At 47.1% G+C, this 17,414-nt stretch overlaps 1 protein-coding gene across 5 annotated transcripts in view; it reads left to right on the top strand.

Annotated features, from left to right (window-relative positions):
- Positions 1-17,414, top strand: part of PRDM16 (PR/SET domain 16) — a 455,494-nt gene that overhangs the window by 413,092 nt on the left and 24,988 nt on the right. For 3 of the 5 annotated variants that reach the window (XM_083628521.1, XM_083628523.1, XM_083628525.1), the window contains exons 6-10: positions 3,054-3,252; positions 3,457-3,604; positions 4,570-4,723; positions 6,946-8,350; positions 12,271-12,358. In XM_083628521.1, the coding sequence (XP_083484647.1) occupies positions 3,054-3,252; positions 3,457-3,604; positions 4,570-4,723; positions 6,946-8,350; positions 12,271-12,358 (1,994 nt within the window). The remainder of the gene's footprint in view (positions 1-3,053; positions 3,253-3,456; positions 3,605-4,569; positions 4,724-6,945; positions 8,351-12,270; positions 12,359-17,414) is intronic. The other 2 variants (XM_083628522.1, XM_083628524.1) reach the window with 1 other exon arrangement.

Genomic DNA, 17,414 nt, shown 5'->3' on the forward strand with positions numbered 1-17,414 from the left:
CATGGGGAGGAGCCAGTACCCAGGAACTCCCTTCTGAAGTGGCTGAAGGCACAACAGGGAGAGACCCCCCATCCTCTGACCCCACTTCCCAGCAACCAGCCTCTCTAATAGGGTGACCACATGTCCCAGTTTAGAGAGAACGGTCTTCTCAGTCCAGTGTCAAGATAAGGAACCATAAAAAGAGAGTGCAGCATTGAACCTGCCCATCAACCCTTTAAGACCTAGACCCTTGTAAGACCTGGAACCCTTTAAGACCTGGAACACAAACTGAGCAGACACACCAGTCACCTGAGCCCTGTTGTTCCCACTAGAGTGAGATGTCTTGTATTCCTGTTTAAAGGATTATAGTTCTGTCTAAGTTTGCATTTGTAAATAATAATAATAATAATAATAATAATAATAATAATAATAATAATAATAATAATATATTTATACCCTGCCCATCTGGCTGGATTTCCCCAGCCACTCTGGGCAGCTTCCAACAAAGTATTAAAGTACAGTGGTCTGTTAAACATTAAAAGCTTCCTTAGAGAGGGCTGCCTTCTTATGTCTTCTAAAAGTCTGGTAGTTGTTGTTCTCTTTGACATCTGGTGGCAGGGTGTTCCACAGGGCGGGTGCAACTACCGAGAAGGCCCTCTGCCTGGTTCCCTGTAACTTGGCTTCTCGCAGTGAGGGAACCACCAGAAGGCCCTCGGCACTGGACCTCAGTGTCTAGGAAAAACGCGGGGGTGGAGACGCTCCTTCAAGAATTAGAACATGTGAACATTATGGGTTGTATCCAGGGCTGGTCCTACCTAACATTGATGGACATGACTAACTTAGGTCATTAATTTCAATCCGTCTACTCTGCACAGGACCTAGCTGCATACAGCCCTATTGAAATCACTGTCATCTTTTGCCTTCTGTTTTCAAGATCCCTGTCTCTCTTTTTGGGCAATTCAAAAGTGGCTGTATATAAGGGTTGTATCCAATGTAGTCCTATGCAACATGGACCCATGGGGAGCAATGGATGTGACTAACTTAGGTCCGTTCATTTCAGTGGTCTACTCTGTGAAGAACTGGCGTTGGATACAACCCCCCCCCCCCTTTATGCCTCTGTTTATTTGCTCATCTTTTTAAATTGAATGTTATGGTTTGTTCTGTAAATATGAATAAGAACAGTTTAAAAAGTAGTGACAGTTACAGGCTTTATATTAGCAGTAAAACTGTTAGAGGAAGCGAGTGAGCAAGAGGCTTTAATTACAAAGCAAGCTTCTGAAATGGAGGATTTCAGTGCTGAGGAAGGTGGGAAACCGTAAAGCAAAAGCAGGAAAAAAGAAGAAGAAGAAATTTACCAAAGCTTCTGTTTCAAGCGAGGAGGAAGAAATCCTGCTCTGTCCCGACTCTCCTCCCAGAAACCGCTCTGCTGGAAAATTTACAGCGCTAAGCCGATTGTTTGGTTTGGCACTCTGGTCAGGATGCTGTCTTGTAAACTTAATAATAGCTGCCCTCCTTTTAATTTGTTTGACCTTGACTACAATAATTTATTATGTGCGTTAGAAGGTCTCTCTCTCTCTCTCCCTCCTCCCCCCGTCACTTTTCTTTAAAACAAAGAATTTGGCTTCTTCCCCTTGACTGCGTGGAGAGAGCTGTGCCTCGGAATTCCCTTTGGCTTCAGTTGCTCATGTGGCGGCTGGTTAGCAATCGACTTCGTATTTAAACAGAGGACAGAGTTTTATTTTTTATTTCCCCCCTTTACATGTATATTTGAATCCCTGGAAAACCTAAAAGGCTGGTTTTTCCTCATTGGAAAGACATAATTAATCTTGGTCTTGGTGAATGGTTAGTTCAGCATCTCTCTGCATTTTGTCAGTGCTGCTGACAATGTCTGCCTTTTCGTTCACCCTCCGCCTCACCCCCAACTTAAGTCTGCCTTCAGATTAAACTCTCTGGGCTAGGGAGGTAAGAAGGTTTTCCATTCTGCATTCCCATGCAGCGCTGTCTCCATCCTGCTGCGGTTTGCCTTCTGCCAAGACCGTCGTTACTTCTCTCACTGGCCATTGCGACAGAATTGTGCAGCCTGGATAATCTGCAGAACAAATTACGCAATTGATTGCGTAAATAATGCAAGATGCATTGTCTTTCCATCATTCCACCCCATTCATTTCAACACAAATAAAAAGGGTGTGTGTGTAATCAATTGCATATTGTTTGCATATCATTTTGGCTCTGGTCCCACTTGCATGACATAAAAAGGTTCCTCGCTTCTATGATACAGGAAGAACCATAAGAAGAGCCTGCTGGATCAGACAAATGGCCCCTCTTGTCCAGCGTCCTGTTTCCCCAGAGACCAACCAGATGGCTTGGGGAGGCCTCAAGGCAAATCCGTTCCTTTTGGGTTCTCATTCTTCCAGCCTCAAGTTCCGTTCTCCACATTTCCACATCAGTTGGCAATGCAGGAGGCGGGGAAGTCCTCATGAAAATTAATCAGCATTTTACATAAGAAGAGCCTTGCTGGATCAGGCCAATGTCCCATCTAGTCCAGCATCCTGTTCTCACAGGGACCAACCAGATGCTTGTTGGGAAGCCAGCAATCAGGATTCAAGCACAAGAGTGATCTCCATTCCTGTGGTTTCCAGCAATCAGGGTTCAGAACCATTGCTGTCTCCAAATGTGGGGGCAGAGCATAGTCATCACAGCTAGTAGCCAGCCCTCTGCTCTGTGAGTTTTAATCCATGTAGGTTGGTGACCCCAGCCCTGTCTCCTTCAGCATCTGGTTGGCATTGGGAAAACAAGATGCTGGGCTGAACAGCCCTGATCCAGCAGGGCTCTTCTGATGTTGTCCTGTTCTCCGCTCCAGCCAGTGTGGTGTAGTGGTTAAGAGCGGTAGACTTGTAATCTGGTGAACCGGGTGACCTTGGGGTAGTCACACTTCTTTGAAGTCTCTCCGCCCCACTCACCTCACAGAGTGTTTATTGTGAGGGAAAGGAGAATGTTAGCTGCTTTGAGACTCCTTCGGGTAGTGATAAAGCGGGATATCAAATCCAAACTCTTTTTCTTCCTTCCTTCCTTAGAAGTGCACACGTACCGCTGCGAGGACTGCGATGAACTCTTCCAGTCAAAGATGGACATGAGGCGGCACAAGAAATACTCTTGCAATGCCGTCAGCTCCCTCTACGAGACCCTCAGCGAGGAGATCAAGCAGGAAGGGGCTTCCGATGGGCAGGTCCACGAGTGCAAGGATTGTGAGAGGATGTTCCCAAACAAATACAGGTAATGCACCTGGGAACCGGTGAGATGCTGAGCATCCTGGCTGGGGCTGGTTGGAGTTGGTCCAGGACACCTGGAGGGCACCAGGTTTACTCTGTAGCCCTCTTGCCCTGTTAGACCTCTTTCAAAATTAGGCTTGCTAGAGTTAGTAGCGATGGGAAGACCTGTAGTATCTGTGCAACATGTCCGCCCATTTCTCTCTTTCAGCTTGGAACAGCACATGATCATCCACACTGAGGAACGGGAGTACAAATGTGACCAGTGTCCGAAGGCCTTCAACTGGAAATCAAACCTGATTCGTCACCAGATGTCGCACGATAGTGGCAAGCGATTTGAATGTGAAAACTGTGTAAAGGTATGGCTGTGATGGGCGCCATTGATTGACTCTGGTTGTGGTCCCAACCACTCAAGAGGATCAACCCTACCTTCCTTTGAAAATGGGGAAATAAAGGGACAGAGGAAGACTATTTTGAAATAAAACAAATGCCATGGATTGGCTGGACACAGAGGAATGGTGGGAGGCACAGGGGAACTCCCAAGGGAAGAAGGCTCAGAGCCCCAAAAGAGGTGGTGGGATGAAGATGAGTGGTCAGAGGGAGAAGACTGGGAGTAAGTGGAGGGGTTGGCAGTTAAGGAGGCAACGGCTTAGTGAGCTGGGAGAGTCTGTGGCAGAGAGAAGTGCAGAAGGCAGAGAGGAGGGAGGCCAAGAGGCAGAGATGAGTCAGGCTGGTGAAGAAGCCAGGGTTTCTCTCCCTCCTGCTACAACAGGCTCTCCTCACCACTGGAATTGCAGTACTAGGAGAGGCATGAAGAGGGAGGAACAGAGACAGGCATGCAGGCATTGTCTCGGATTGCTTGGGAAGGACCTAGGAGAGGAGGAGACTTGCTGGGAAGGTGGGGACCTTCAGTCCCCACAACTACCTCTTAGGCGCAAGACCTACTGAGAAGAGTTGATGTGTCATTAGGCCTGGTGCTCTTGAGCTGACCTTATACTTCTAATAAAGCGTTAACTTCACTTACTCCATATGATTTATTGCTGACTTGCTCTTCGCAACAATTCTGCAAAAAAGTGAAAAAGACACTTTAATCTCAGAAATAAACCCTACCTCACAGGGCTGTTGTGGGAATTAAAGGCGGTGGGGCAGTACCACATATGTTGCCCTAGGCTCCTTGGAGGGAGGGGGAAGGTGGGATATAAATGAAATGAAATAAATAAGTCGCCAGTAAACAGAACTTCACAGTGAGATGAATTTATGTGGCTTTGTTCCTCAAAACAGTTCTCTCTCTCTCTCTCTCTCTTTCTGCACTCCCTATTTCCAGGTGTTTACTGACCCCAGCAACCTCCAGAGGCACATCCGTTCTCAGCACGTAGGCGCACGGGCGCACGCTTGCCCTGACTGTGGGAAAACCTTTGCCACTTCTTCCGGCTTAAAGCAGCACAAGCACATTCACAGCACTGTCAAACCTTTCATATGTAAGTTGTCATGGCTGCCTCCGAGAGCGGGCCAGCCACTATAATTGCACATATCCTGAGCTGCAGCCTCCACCGCCACCCCCTCCGGCCTCTGCCAGCAGCAGCCGCTGTAATTTTATAGGTCAGAGCACCAGATTAAATTCTGCCGCAATTCCCACCCCCCACTTCACGCACGGCTCCTGTTTTTTCAGTAAACATTTGAGGCAGGGTTTTTTTGTTTTTGACAGGTTAAAAGCTGAACTCCGCAGTCAGTCGGGCCAATTTTGCCTGCGCGCGTTTCGTTGCAGCAAGCGCACACCCACATGCCACCCCCCCGAATCCTAGGAACATAGGAAACTGCCTTATGCAGAGTCAGACCATTGATCTCTCCAGCTCAGAATTGCCTCCAATGACTGGCAGGGACTCTCCAGGCTGTCAGTCAGGGGGAGTCTCTCCCAGCCCTACCTGGAGATGCCGGTCTTTGAACCTGGGACCTTCTGCATGCAAGGCAGATGTCGTAGGCTATGGGGACCTTTGGGTCTGATCCACGAGGCTCTTCCTGTGTCTGTGCAATGAGCCCTTCCCCACTTCATCCCTGCCCCCTTTCTTGGGCAGAAATAACCAACTCTGGGCAGCTTCCAACACACATAAAACATAATAAAACGTTAAACGTTAAAAACTTCCCTATACAGGGCTGCCTTCAGATGACTTCTAAAAGTTGTGTAGTTCTCCATCTCCTTGACATCTGATGGGAAGGTGTTGCACAGGGAGGGTGCCACTACCAAGAAGGCCTTCTGCCTGGTTCCCTGTAATTTTGCTTCTCACAGTGAGGGAACCACCAGAAGGCCCTCGGAGGAGAACCTCAGTATCTGGGCTGAGCGATGGGGGTGGAGACACTTCTTCAGGTATACTGGGCCAAGGCCATTTAGGGCTTTAAAGGTCAGCACCAACACTTTGAATTGTGCTTGGAAACATACTGGGAGCCAGTGAAGATCCTTTAGGACCAGTGTTATATGGACCGGTGTTATATTCTTTAGAGAAGGCCGAGAGGGCCCTCTGCCTGGTTCCCTGCAACTTTATTGTGCCAGAAGGCCCTCAGAGCTGGACTTCAATGTCCGGGCTGGACGATGGGGGTGGAGACGCTCCTTCAGGTATTCAGGGCTGAGTAGTTTGTTAACTGTGCTGGGTATTGTAGCTCTGTGATGGGTAAGCTACAGCCCCCAGGGTTCTCTGGGACAAGCCCCATGCTTTTTAAATGTGCAGTGGATGTGTTTTAAACATATGGTGTGGATGTGACCGTCATCTTCTACACAAGGAATTGTCTCAGCCAATATTTCCAGTGAGGTAATAGGCTTGGTAAGCCAAAGTACTACTTTGGGTTCACATGAGGGGCAGCAATCAAACTGCTAGCACATTTGCAAAGCTAAGCAGGGTCCGGTGTGGTTTCAAATTGGATGGGGAACCCCATGTTGAGATTCCTGCATTGCAGGAGGTTGGACTAGATGACACTTAGGGTCCCATCCAACTCTACAATTCTAGGACACAGCATTTCTGCAAATTTGCTTGCTGCGAAATCCTTTGCTGCTGGGAACTGGGGAAGTTGCTGGCTCACCAGGGCAAGGCAGCACTGGGCTACATGGGCTAAGGGGTTATGTTTGAAATTTATATGTAAAATGATGTTACTCCTCGCCCCCCCCCCCCATGCTCCGCTTCAACAGGGTGGCACCCGAAACCAGTAAAAAATAACAACAAACGATCATGATTTCAGGTTGATAGTTTTAAAAAAACTATCAATTCTTTATTGATTAAAACATTCACATGTCTATACAAACATTATGTACTATCTCTTTAACAAGTAAAAGAAAAAAAGAAAATTATATAAAATAGAATATTTATAAAGAAATAAAGAAGTAACAAAGATAAGAAACAAAGAAATCAATTTTTAAAAAAAGAAACAAAGTTATTTACATAGTAAAAGTACTCATCCGCACAATCCTTCCCATCCTTTTCATTATACTGTTTGATATAACATTCTTTTTTACACAGGTTTACATTGTATAATATCATTTCTTTCTGCTTTATATACGTTCCTTTGATCTTTTTCTTTACAAATATCACTCAATCACTCATCCAACTAAGTTCTGTTCATTACTTTATTATGAAACACCACCTGATTTCCAACCAGTTCTTTCATATTAATTTCATATTGGATTTTGGTATTTTGGTTTCTGTTGATGCTTTAGGTGAGGTCTGCCACAAGTCCTACACGCAGTTCTCCAACCTGTGCCGCCACAAGCGCATGCATGCCGACTGCCGGACCCAGATCAAGTGCAAGGACTGCGGCCAGATGTTCAGCACCACCTCCTCACTCAACAAGCACCGTCGCTTCTGCGAGGGGAAGAACCATTACAACCCCGGGGGGATATTTGGGCCAGGCTTGCCTCTCACTCCCAGCTCAATGATGGACAAATCCAAGCCATCTCCTGCCCTTAACCATGCCAGCCTGGGGTTCAGCGATTACTTCCCATCCCGGCAGCACCCTGGAGGGCTCCCCTTCTCCCCCGCTCCCCCAGCGTTCCCATCCCTCGCCCCTGGGTTCCCGGGCATCTTCCCTCCTTCGCTGTACCCCAGGCCCCCTTTATTACCTCCGACGCCGCTGCTGAAAAGCCCCCTCAACCACACTCAAGATGCCAAACTTCCCAGCCCCCTGGGCAACCCAGCCCTCCCTCTGATCTCGGCCGTAAGCAACAGTGGCCACCCCGCCTCCGGGGAGGAGCGTTACAACAGCAGCAACCTGGGGAACTCCTACCTGGAGAAGCTCAAGGCCAGGACCAGCGACATGTCAGACGCGAGCGACTTCGAGGACGTCAACACCACCACAGGAACGGACCTGGATACCACCACCGGGACAGGGTCTGACCTGGAGAGCGACGCGGAGAGCGACCGGGACAAAATGAAGGAGAAGAGCAAGCCGTCTGAGAGCAAGCCGGATTTCGGCAGCGGCGCAGTGCCCACCAGTTCTGCTAACAACATGAGTGACCTCCCCCTCTTCTACTCGCAGCATTCCTTCTTCCCTCCCCCCGAAGAGCAGCTCCTCCCCATGGCGGGAGCAGCCAATGACTCCATCAAGGCCATCGCCTCCATCGCGGAGAAGTACTTTGGGCCCGGCTTCATGGGGATGCAGGAGAAGAAGATGGGCTCCCTCCCGTACCATTCCATGTTCCCCTTCCAGTTCCTCCCCAACTTCCCCCATTCGCTGTACCCTTTTACGGACCGCACCCTCAACCACAGCTTGCTGGTCAAGGCAGAACCAAAGTCGCCCAGGGACCTTCACAAACTGGGCAGCACCAGCTCTGAGTCGCCCTTCGACCTTACCACAAAGCCAAAAGAAATCAAGCCAGCCTTGCCGCCCCCCAAAGTCCCGCCCACTCACCCGTCCGGGGAGGAGCAGCCGCTGGATCTCAGCATCGGCAACCGTATCCGGGCCAGTCAGAATGGGAGCCGGGACTCCCGGAGGAACCACGTGTACGGAGAAAGAAAGTTGTTGGCCAGTGAAGTATTACCCAAGATCTCTCAGGCTCAGATGCCGCCACAGCCATCACTGCATTACGCCAAGCCGTCTCCTTTTTTCATGGACCCCATATACAGGTATTAACATAGCCTGCCTTAATCGCACGTGTTTGCAACTGAGGCCAACTGAGCCCCAGCGACAACAGTGGTGGCAAGCAGTGGTTGGGGTTGCCACCGCTACTGAGTTACCCCAACCCTGGTGTGTGAAGCAATCACTCGGGTCTGGTCTACTTGCCGGCAAAGTTCTCAGGGACTGAGCAGAGGAGGAATGGTGGAGACCACTTCCCCATCCTAACTTAAGGAAGAGGAAGACAGCAGATTTGCTACAGGGGTTTGAGGGAGGTCAGAGCTCAGAGGCAGATGAGGGGGGAAATTCGGAAATCATGGGAGAGCTAGAGCAAACCCAGCTGGCACGTTGCCATTAGAAAGCATTTCAGAGCCTCCATCTCCCAGAACCCGGAGAGCCTTGAAAGTAGGAGAGCAAAGAGCTCAAAAACAAAGGGCCCGTAGCAGCACTGGTAGAGGAGGCAATGAGAATGACAAGGATGTGGGAGAGATGGGGGGGGTGGAGATTCACTTGGGACAACACCATTTTCCAAGAGGCTGGGTTCTATAGACTCTCTCTGTAAAGATTAAAATAAAAAAGGATGGTAAGAAACTATACTTTCCTGGGCAACCAGCCGGGAGCCGCTGACAGCATCCTGACAAAAGTTGACCATTAGCTGTGGCTGCAACATGGTTATGTTGTTTGCACGTTGAGACCCCGCAGCCACCCCTCGTTGGAAATAACTCACACAAGGACACGGATATTAGGTTTATGTTATTGGGCAAATTTTGGCCACAACTTTATTGAAATTACAGAATGTGAGTGGTATTGGCTTAGGCATTGACTGGACCTGACTATATCTGACTCCTGCCCATTGTGCAGGAAGTCCCCAGTAAGGGTAAGCCACCGGTAGGGGGAGCCCTGTCGATGCGGACCAACTCAAGCTCCCCCTGGTGTTCCTGTCGGGGTCGTGTCAAGGCCTTAGCCCCCCAACCGGGCTTCAGACTAGAACAACACCCCCGGATTCCTTTAACGGAATACCCTTAACGGAATACCCTTAACGGAATACACTAGGTCAAACAATACCTAACTGCCACAACTGGCCACGCCCCCCCGGCCAGCGGGTTGGCTGGCCAGGCGCTGACATGGCCGGGATCCCCCAGGCAACGGGGGACAAGGTCCCCCACTCCCGGTGGGGAGTGGGTGGCCATGCAGTCCACCGCAACTCCTCCCCACTGGGAAGTGGAGCAGATATATCACGTTGTATCCAATGAAACTCTTTGCAGAGTAGATCCACTTTAATTAATGGACATGACTGAACTAGGCCCATTAATTTCCATTTTATTCATTGAAATGAACGGCGCTAGGTCCTTAACATTGAAGCGGTAGCTTTAGTTAAAAACAACAACTCAGTTCCTCAGCCCAGTGGCCAATAAATTCACCTCCATATCCAATGCCATTGACAAACAGAATACACGTGGATCAATTAAAATGAAATAAAATGTGCAGTTACATGAAGCAAATATTTTCCAAAGCCAGTATCTGTGGCCAGACATGCTCTGATGAATAGGGTTTCTTCCGTGGCAGGTAAACAAAACAGAACACCAACTTGAGCACGACTCTGAAAGTGTCATTGCTTTTTTTATGATGTGCTGCAGCAAACATTTCTTTCCAAATTGAAAAAAGAAGACATTTTAGTCTTCTGCCAACACTGGCTATCCCCACCACCAGAAGATAGAGTCAGGGGTGCCAACTTGAATAAAATATTTGGAGTGGGGCAGGTAAGCCCCGCCCCGCATAATCGGTCACATGACATGGTGCACATACACTATTTGAATAGTAATGCCCATTAACTTTGGGGGGCCCTGGCCCCCTCAAACATTTTATGGGGGGCGCGAAGACCCTAGGAGTTGGCTAGGATAGAGTCATTTGAAAACAAGCTGACTGTTGGGCTAGGAGATTGTTTTCATCAAATTATCATCTTAAAGCTTTTTTGCCTATGTAATAGGTGTATCTGTAACTCATAGGCTACCTTAACTTCTATTGTAGCAAATTAATGAGCACGACTAACTTAGGTCCACCCATTTAAATGGATCTGTTCCAATCAAACATACAGCACATGCACTCCTGATCGTTCTTGGTCTGATACAGTCGTACCTTGGTTTTCGAACAGAATGCGTTCCAGAAGTCTGTTCGACTTCCAAAGCATTCAGAAACCAAGGCGTGGCTTCCTATTGGTTGCAGGAGCGTCCTGCAGTCAATCAGAAACTGTGGAAGCCGCACTGGATGTTCAGCTTCCAAGACAAAGTTCGCAAACCAGAACAGCTATTTCCAGGTTTGCGACATTTGAGTTCTGAGTTGTTCGTGAACTAAACTGTTCGAAAACCAAGGTACAGTTGTACAGGACACTGGCCTAGATAAGCTCTTCTTACCTTTTTGTTGTTGTTGTTCTTAAGTATTGTTGTTGGCATTCATCTGTCTTGAGAGACAATGGTTGTGCTCCTCCAGGGGTGAAGTCAAACCACTGTGTTAGCAGCACCAAAGTGATCTCCCTGGGGCACAAGCCTGGGCAGTGAGAATGGGGGTCCTGGGCTGCTCAGATGACAAACTTCCACTCTTGGGCTTGCTGATGTGGTCCAAAGGAAAGCATCTACCTTTGGCATCAGCTTGGCAGCAGGAGTTGCCAGAAAGAGGTGTACAAGACGCCATCCAACTGTTTGAGGGAATTGTGTCGGGCTTAAGTATATAGGCTTGTATAGGACAAGTGGGTCCAAAATTAGGAAACCAGAAACCGTGATCTGCAAATCATGCACGGTGGAGAAGTTTGGGAAACCATGAAGTCAATATGGGAAGATGCCAAGGAACTGTCAGCCAAGGTGATGTTGGCCGGGCATGTTGAGAAACCGGGAAGGGGTGGGTAAGGAAGAGGAACTCGAGTTTTCTCAAGATCTCTTTTCAGATTGGTACTCCATGAGGAGGGCTTCCTTGTTCTCACTCTGGAGATCCTAAGGACTTTGCTCAAAGCTTTATGTTGCCTCTCCCAATCATGCTCGTCTAGGAATGCCATTCCAGGTACGAAAAATTGCCCTGACCATTTTCGGCTTTGTTCCTTGGGAAATAGCGATGGTAACAGTAGAGATGGAAGTTATTCCAGTGGGATTCCAGCACCTCTGCGTAAGGGCTGGAAAACGTGCCAAAATAACAGAGGTTGGAGGAAGCTTTGCCAGTCAAAACAGAAAGGCAGGAAACGGCACAGGAGCAGAAGACAGATGAATGAGATGGATCAGGGGAGTGGGGGAGACATGCTCAGTGAGTTCCTGGGAGATGTGAAGGATTAGTAGCGGGTTCTTTTTTTGGGGGGGGGAGATTTCAAAGTTAGAAACAAGTCAAAGGTTGTAAATCCAACTGAGGATGCCATGAGTTAGCAGTCTGGCAAGCTCAGAAAATAGAGAAATGCAAGTTGGACCCATAACATATTATTGCTGCTCAAGGACACATTCCAGCAAGGTGGAAACACTTTGGCAGGACCAGTGAGAGGTGTGGCCTTGGGAAAGTTGTGAGGGCCAGATAGAGAGCCCTGGGGGGGGCACATTTGGCCCCTGGGTTGGAGGTCCTTCACTCATGCTCTTAAACCATGAATGGGCCTGCTCTGAGTTGGATTAATGTTTGTTTCAGCCCATTGTTATCATCCTGGCAGAACAGTAAGGCATCCCTTGGCAGAAACCAGGAAGGGTAGATTATATATACATATATTCTTAGTTCAGTTGGTAGAGCATAGGACTCTTAATCCCAGGTTTGTGAGTTCGAGTCCCGTGTTGGGCAAAAGATTCCTGCATTGCAGAGGGTTGGACTAGATGTTCCTCGTGGTCTCTTCCAACTCTACAATTCTATGATTCTTCTGGTTTTCCCTGGAGGCCCTGTGAGGTATGTAACCCTCTGTATTGCTGTCCAGCAGGGTGGAGAAGCGGAAGGTGGTAGATTCAGTGGGCGCATTGAAGGAGAAGTATCTGAGACCATCCCCGCTGCTTTTTCATCCCCAGGTAAGACCATTTTTTTTTTTAAAAAAAAATGTTGTATTTGACTTTGATGCAGTTTGATGAGAACCGACTTTGTCTGGAACCTCCCGGACAGATGTGTGGATCAGAGCAGCGGACTGTATCCAGCTAAGACCTACTTTGAGTAGACCCATTGAAATGATTGGGCCTAAGTTAATCACGTTCCTTAACTTCTACTCTTAGTAGGACTGGCAGAGACTACAGTTCATCATTTTGCAATTCCCTGGATTTTGCAGTAGTTTCCAACTCAGAAAATCGGCCCCAAAAAGGCATTGCAAAAAAAAAAAGTTCATTTGTGGAGATAAAATAAATTTTATTTTTTATTTTTTTAATAAATTTTATTGGTGTGTGTCCCCCCCGCCCCCAGGTACAAACCTAGCACACCAGAGATAAATTTTCTACCCCAGCCAGGTACTTGTTTCTAGCCTGACGTCAGCAACATCAGCAGCAACATTATTATTATTATTATTATTATTATTATTATTATTATTAGCCTTATTTGAACACCAGGGCTTTTCAGAGCACCCAAAGCTCTGAAATACCTTGCAAGTTCTCATGAGACTCTTGATCTCAAGGTCGTGGATTCAAGCCCAACACTGGGGGGGGGGGATTCCTCCATTGCAAGGGGTTGGACTTGATGACCCTCATGGTGCCTTCCAACTCTACAATTCTATGATTCTATTATTCTAGGGCCCCTCATAACTGAGCACACAAAAATGACATTTCATTGAATGAGACCATTGGCCTAGTGCTATCAAGAGCAGATTGGCAGGGTCTTGTGCTTCTGCAGGGTCTTGTGTGTTTCCATGACTTTGCTAAAAGATCTATAAGGCCCCTGCACAGGGGTCCCACCATATTAGGGGCCCCTTACTTCACTCTCAGCTTTAAGCACCTTTGCTATCCCTTAAGCAGAGGGGCTAGCGATAAAGCACAAGCCATCAGTGTCACATCTCAGTTTCCCTTCTGTTGGAAACAGTAAGAGTCTACCCTGTGGTTTCATTTACAGGGTACTCAACAACCATTGTTTTGCGGCTGGAGCTTTTCCCGCCCGATATGGTTTTGCTTTCACAGCTAAACTTAGTTCCTTCATTGTTTTGTCTCAGCCTGAGAGTTTGGTTAATAACTTCCCCCGATTTTCCATTTGAGGAGGTCCTACAATGGTGACAGGCTGGCCAGGGACATCCTGTGTTTGTGTGGGTTAGAATAGCAGGAGAGAAATGATCTGATAGCTGTCCCAGAAAGTCTGGTGAGAAAGCTATGCGCTCCGAGAAAGACTGTGTGCTGGGGGCGCAGAAGGGTCTAAAAGTCAATCTCATAAAATTTGGACCGTGGAAAACATCTGTCACATTGGTTGTCTGTCAAGTTAGTATCTGTCAACAGAATATATACAATGATGGTGGTCGTTCTCACCATCATAATTATCAACAAGTTCTTTATTTTTTTCCAAACCACCTTTCCTCCAAATAGCCCAGGGCAGCATGTATGAACCCCTCATTCACACTCACCCACCCATTCGATTCTCACAACAGCCCTGTGAAGTAGGGTAAGCTAAAATATAGTGTGTACCTCATGGTCATTCAACAAGCTTCTTGACTGAGTGATGCTGTGAACCTCTGGAATGGTGGGGCTAGGTTGTGGGCCTGGATGGGGAAGAAACTTGATTTAGCTTGCATATAAAGGTGAACCCACCTAATTCACACTTTCTGAAACAATACGTGAAATGAAACAAAGCCATTCATTGAAATTGACACTCCTCCGAATTTTGCAGTGTAGTTCCCGAGCCAAGTAAGTCATATACTGGGACAAAGTGTCCATAAAGAGGCAGATATCTGTGATTATAACATTAAGAGTGCCTTGTATTAGGGGAAATTGCTTTGCAAAAATGTGCAAAATTGTACATAAACATTGCAATAAATTTGCTGGTGAATTTTCACGAAGGCCTAATAATCATCATCATCATCATCATCATCATCATCATCATCACACAAACTGGTGTGGAAATGTGGAGTACTGAACTTAAAGTTGGAACAAATTAGAAATTGAGAGAAACAAAAATGGACAGACTTGCCCATCCCTAACTGTGAGAAGCAGAGTAGTGGGAGCTGGGAGCCAGAAGAGCGGCTAGTTGTCAGGACCAGAAAGCAAGTAAAAAAAACAAACCAAGGAGGCAAGAGCAAAGAGCAAACCAAGTCGAGACTAAAGCATAACCAGACACAGGGACACAGCAGAGTTCAGGAAGACTGTTGTTCCATCAAGGATCAACAAGAACAGGAAGTCCTCTTAAACTGCTTCCTGTCCAGGAAGGTCCAATATACACCTTCAGTGAGCACAGTCAATGGCGGAAGCTATTTCACCGGGTAGCTTCTATACACATCTCAAAGCTTCACCACATCGGGGTGCTGCACACAGACCCAGCTGTTCCTGACACCATTTCCTGGCTGTAATTTGCAGTGCAATGTAGATTAATTGCTTAAATTGTGTGCCCATAGTTCAAGGGGTAGGGACCATTTCAGCCTGAGCTGGACAGGTTCCAGCTAGGCAAAAGCACTTGAGGAGAGTATGAATCAGGGCCAGGGAGGGGTGTGGCCTGAGGAGAGGTGCAGGGGCCACAGAGAGAGGTTTGGAAGGCCACATTTTTCCCCTGGGACCAAGGTTCCCCACTCCTGGAACATTCCTAGAAGGGGACAAGTCTATCTGTCTAAAACCCTTGAAATCCATGCTGTGGCATTTCCTTGCAAGTGCTATTTGTCAACAGCAAAATATCAGCATAAGGTTGGGATAGTCAACATGGGGCTGCTTTGCAGACATTGTTGGACTCCTCCTTCCATCAGCACCCCCACCAGCATGACTAAATGTCAGGGACGATGGAAGTTGTAGTCTAACAACCTCTGGAGGACCACAGGTGAGCTAACCATGGACAGCTCTTTTTGATACCCAACTCCTAATGCTTTGTCATTTAGTTTTACTGGGCCGTGGCAGGGTTTTTGAAACCAAAATGCTGATTTGTACAATATCTGGCATTTCGGAGAATACTAGCCTTTGGAAACCAAGGACAATAACATAAAAAATAAATATATGCTGGATTCCCATGCTGGAATTTCTGAAAACATGACATGTATCTCTCTTTTGTTTTGCAAGGGGCAGGAAGGGATATAAACAAAAGAAGGCTTTCCCCCCTGCACTGATTTTTGTATGACTCCAGCATGATCTGTTTTGAATGAACCTCTGTCTGCACAAATCATTGGCAAGCCTTTCTGATTGCTTATTGGCAAGCCCCCCCCCGCCCCCGCCCCGATGACTGTCTTTCCTTCTTCCTCTTCTCTGCTTTTCTTTTCTTCCTCATCTCTATTTGTCATTTCGAACCGGTTGCTCCTGCCTTAAATAGCAAATGCTGCTGCCAAACGGAGAGGCCAGGGCCTGCCTTTAGAATTGTCGAACGAGCCCACGACATCTCACACTGGCAAACCCTCTGTGATTAAGTGCCAAAAGAGCGGGGAGCGACAAAAGCCGCCACCAGGTACTCCGGTAAAGGGCTGAGTGAAAAGAACCCTCGACGAGATCCACCAAGTGTTTTGCAACCCGCTCGGTTTTGTTACATGACTGGCAGCGGGGGCTGGCCCTCTGTTCCCTTGCGCTATTATCATACAGGCCTAGGATCTGTTCTATTAAATAACACAAAATGGCTTTTATGGGACTCCTTTTATTTTCTTTTTTAAGGTTTATGATTGGTTGTCAACCTTCTGCAATTTATTCCTCAATGATCAGGACAGCACTCTCTATCTATCTTCCTTCCTTAATGTTGTCCCTTGTTTTCTTTCCTTCTCTCTCTCTCTCCCCTTCCCCTTCCTTTCCTTTTTTTCTTACTCATTCTCTCTGTCTCTGCCTCTCCCCCCTTCCCTTCTCTCCTATTTTCTTAGTCATTCTCTCTCTCTCTCTCTCTCTCTCTCTCTCTCTCTCTCTCTCTCTCTTTCACACACACACACACAGAGAGAGAGAGAGAGAGAGAGAGAGAGAGAGAGAGAAAGAGAGAGGTAGGAGGGAATCGGGGGGGGGGGACTGTACATGTTCCACATTTTAATGTAAAGCCACTGACTTCACACTTCGGAGAAACTGAATTTGGCACATCCGTCTGTCATTAGAAGTGGTATGCATTCTTAGGCATTATCTCCAGTCCCATTTCAACAGAGCAGGAACATGGCAAATGCCAGCTCTCCCAGGTACCCAACAGAGCACCTTGTTTTGTGACTGAGAGATCCCTCCTGCCATCAAAAGTGTGACCTCCCATCCACAACATTGGACTCTTAATTCTGAGCCTTGCACCCTCCCTGCTCAGCCTCCATTGCTCTTTCCTTCCCGCATAACAATACCATTAAGACAGTTTTTAATCGCCTAGCTCTTGGCGTAACACAGCAAAGATTTATCTTACAGGGCAACCATTTCGCTTTACTTTACTGGGCTGTTTCCCCTGCAGAACAATGTTAACCAGCTATAAGGAAGAGATGTTTAGCACAGACTCCAGTGTGCTAGTTATTGCAGGTTTCTACATGGGGGGGGGGCATTTGGAAGAAAAGCAAGTTGGGAGTAAGGACGGGATGGTTCTCACTGAAAGGCCAACTTACCTAAATTGCAGAGTCTGAAAGCATGTGTCCACTGAAACACACCTCTCTGAATTTTGCAATGCAGTTCTGCAGCCAAGTAACATGTTTTAAAATATGCATGTACTAGGAGAAAGTGTGCACATAAATGCGTACATTGGCAAAACTAGTATAATAAAAATACATTATATTAAGATAAATGGCTAAAATGCTGGTGAATTTTCATGAGGATTTAATAATCATCATCAACATCGCACACTAATGTGGAAATGTGGAGAGCTGAAAGGTAGAAAGGGGGTGTTATTTTTATTTTGGGTTGTTGTTTTTATTTTTATTATATATATTGTGATCTTTTCTGTGAACCGCCCTGAGACTTTCAGGTATAGGGCGGTATATAAATTCAATAAATACTAATAATAGTAATAGTAGTAGTAATATTAATAATA

Source organism: Podarcis filfolensis (genome assembly GCF_964270895.1).
Source record: "Podarcis filfolensis genome assembly, chromosome: 8".
NCBI classification, from domain to species: domain Eukaryota; kingdom Metazoa; phylum Chordata; class Lepidosauria; order Squamata; family Lacertidae; genus Podarcis; species Podarcis filfolensis.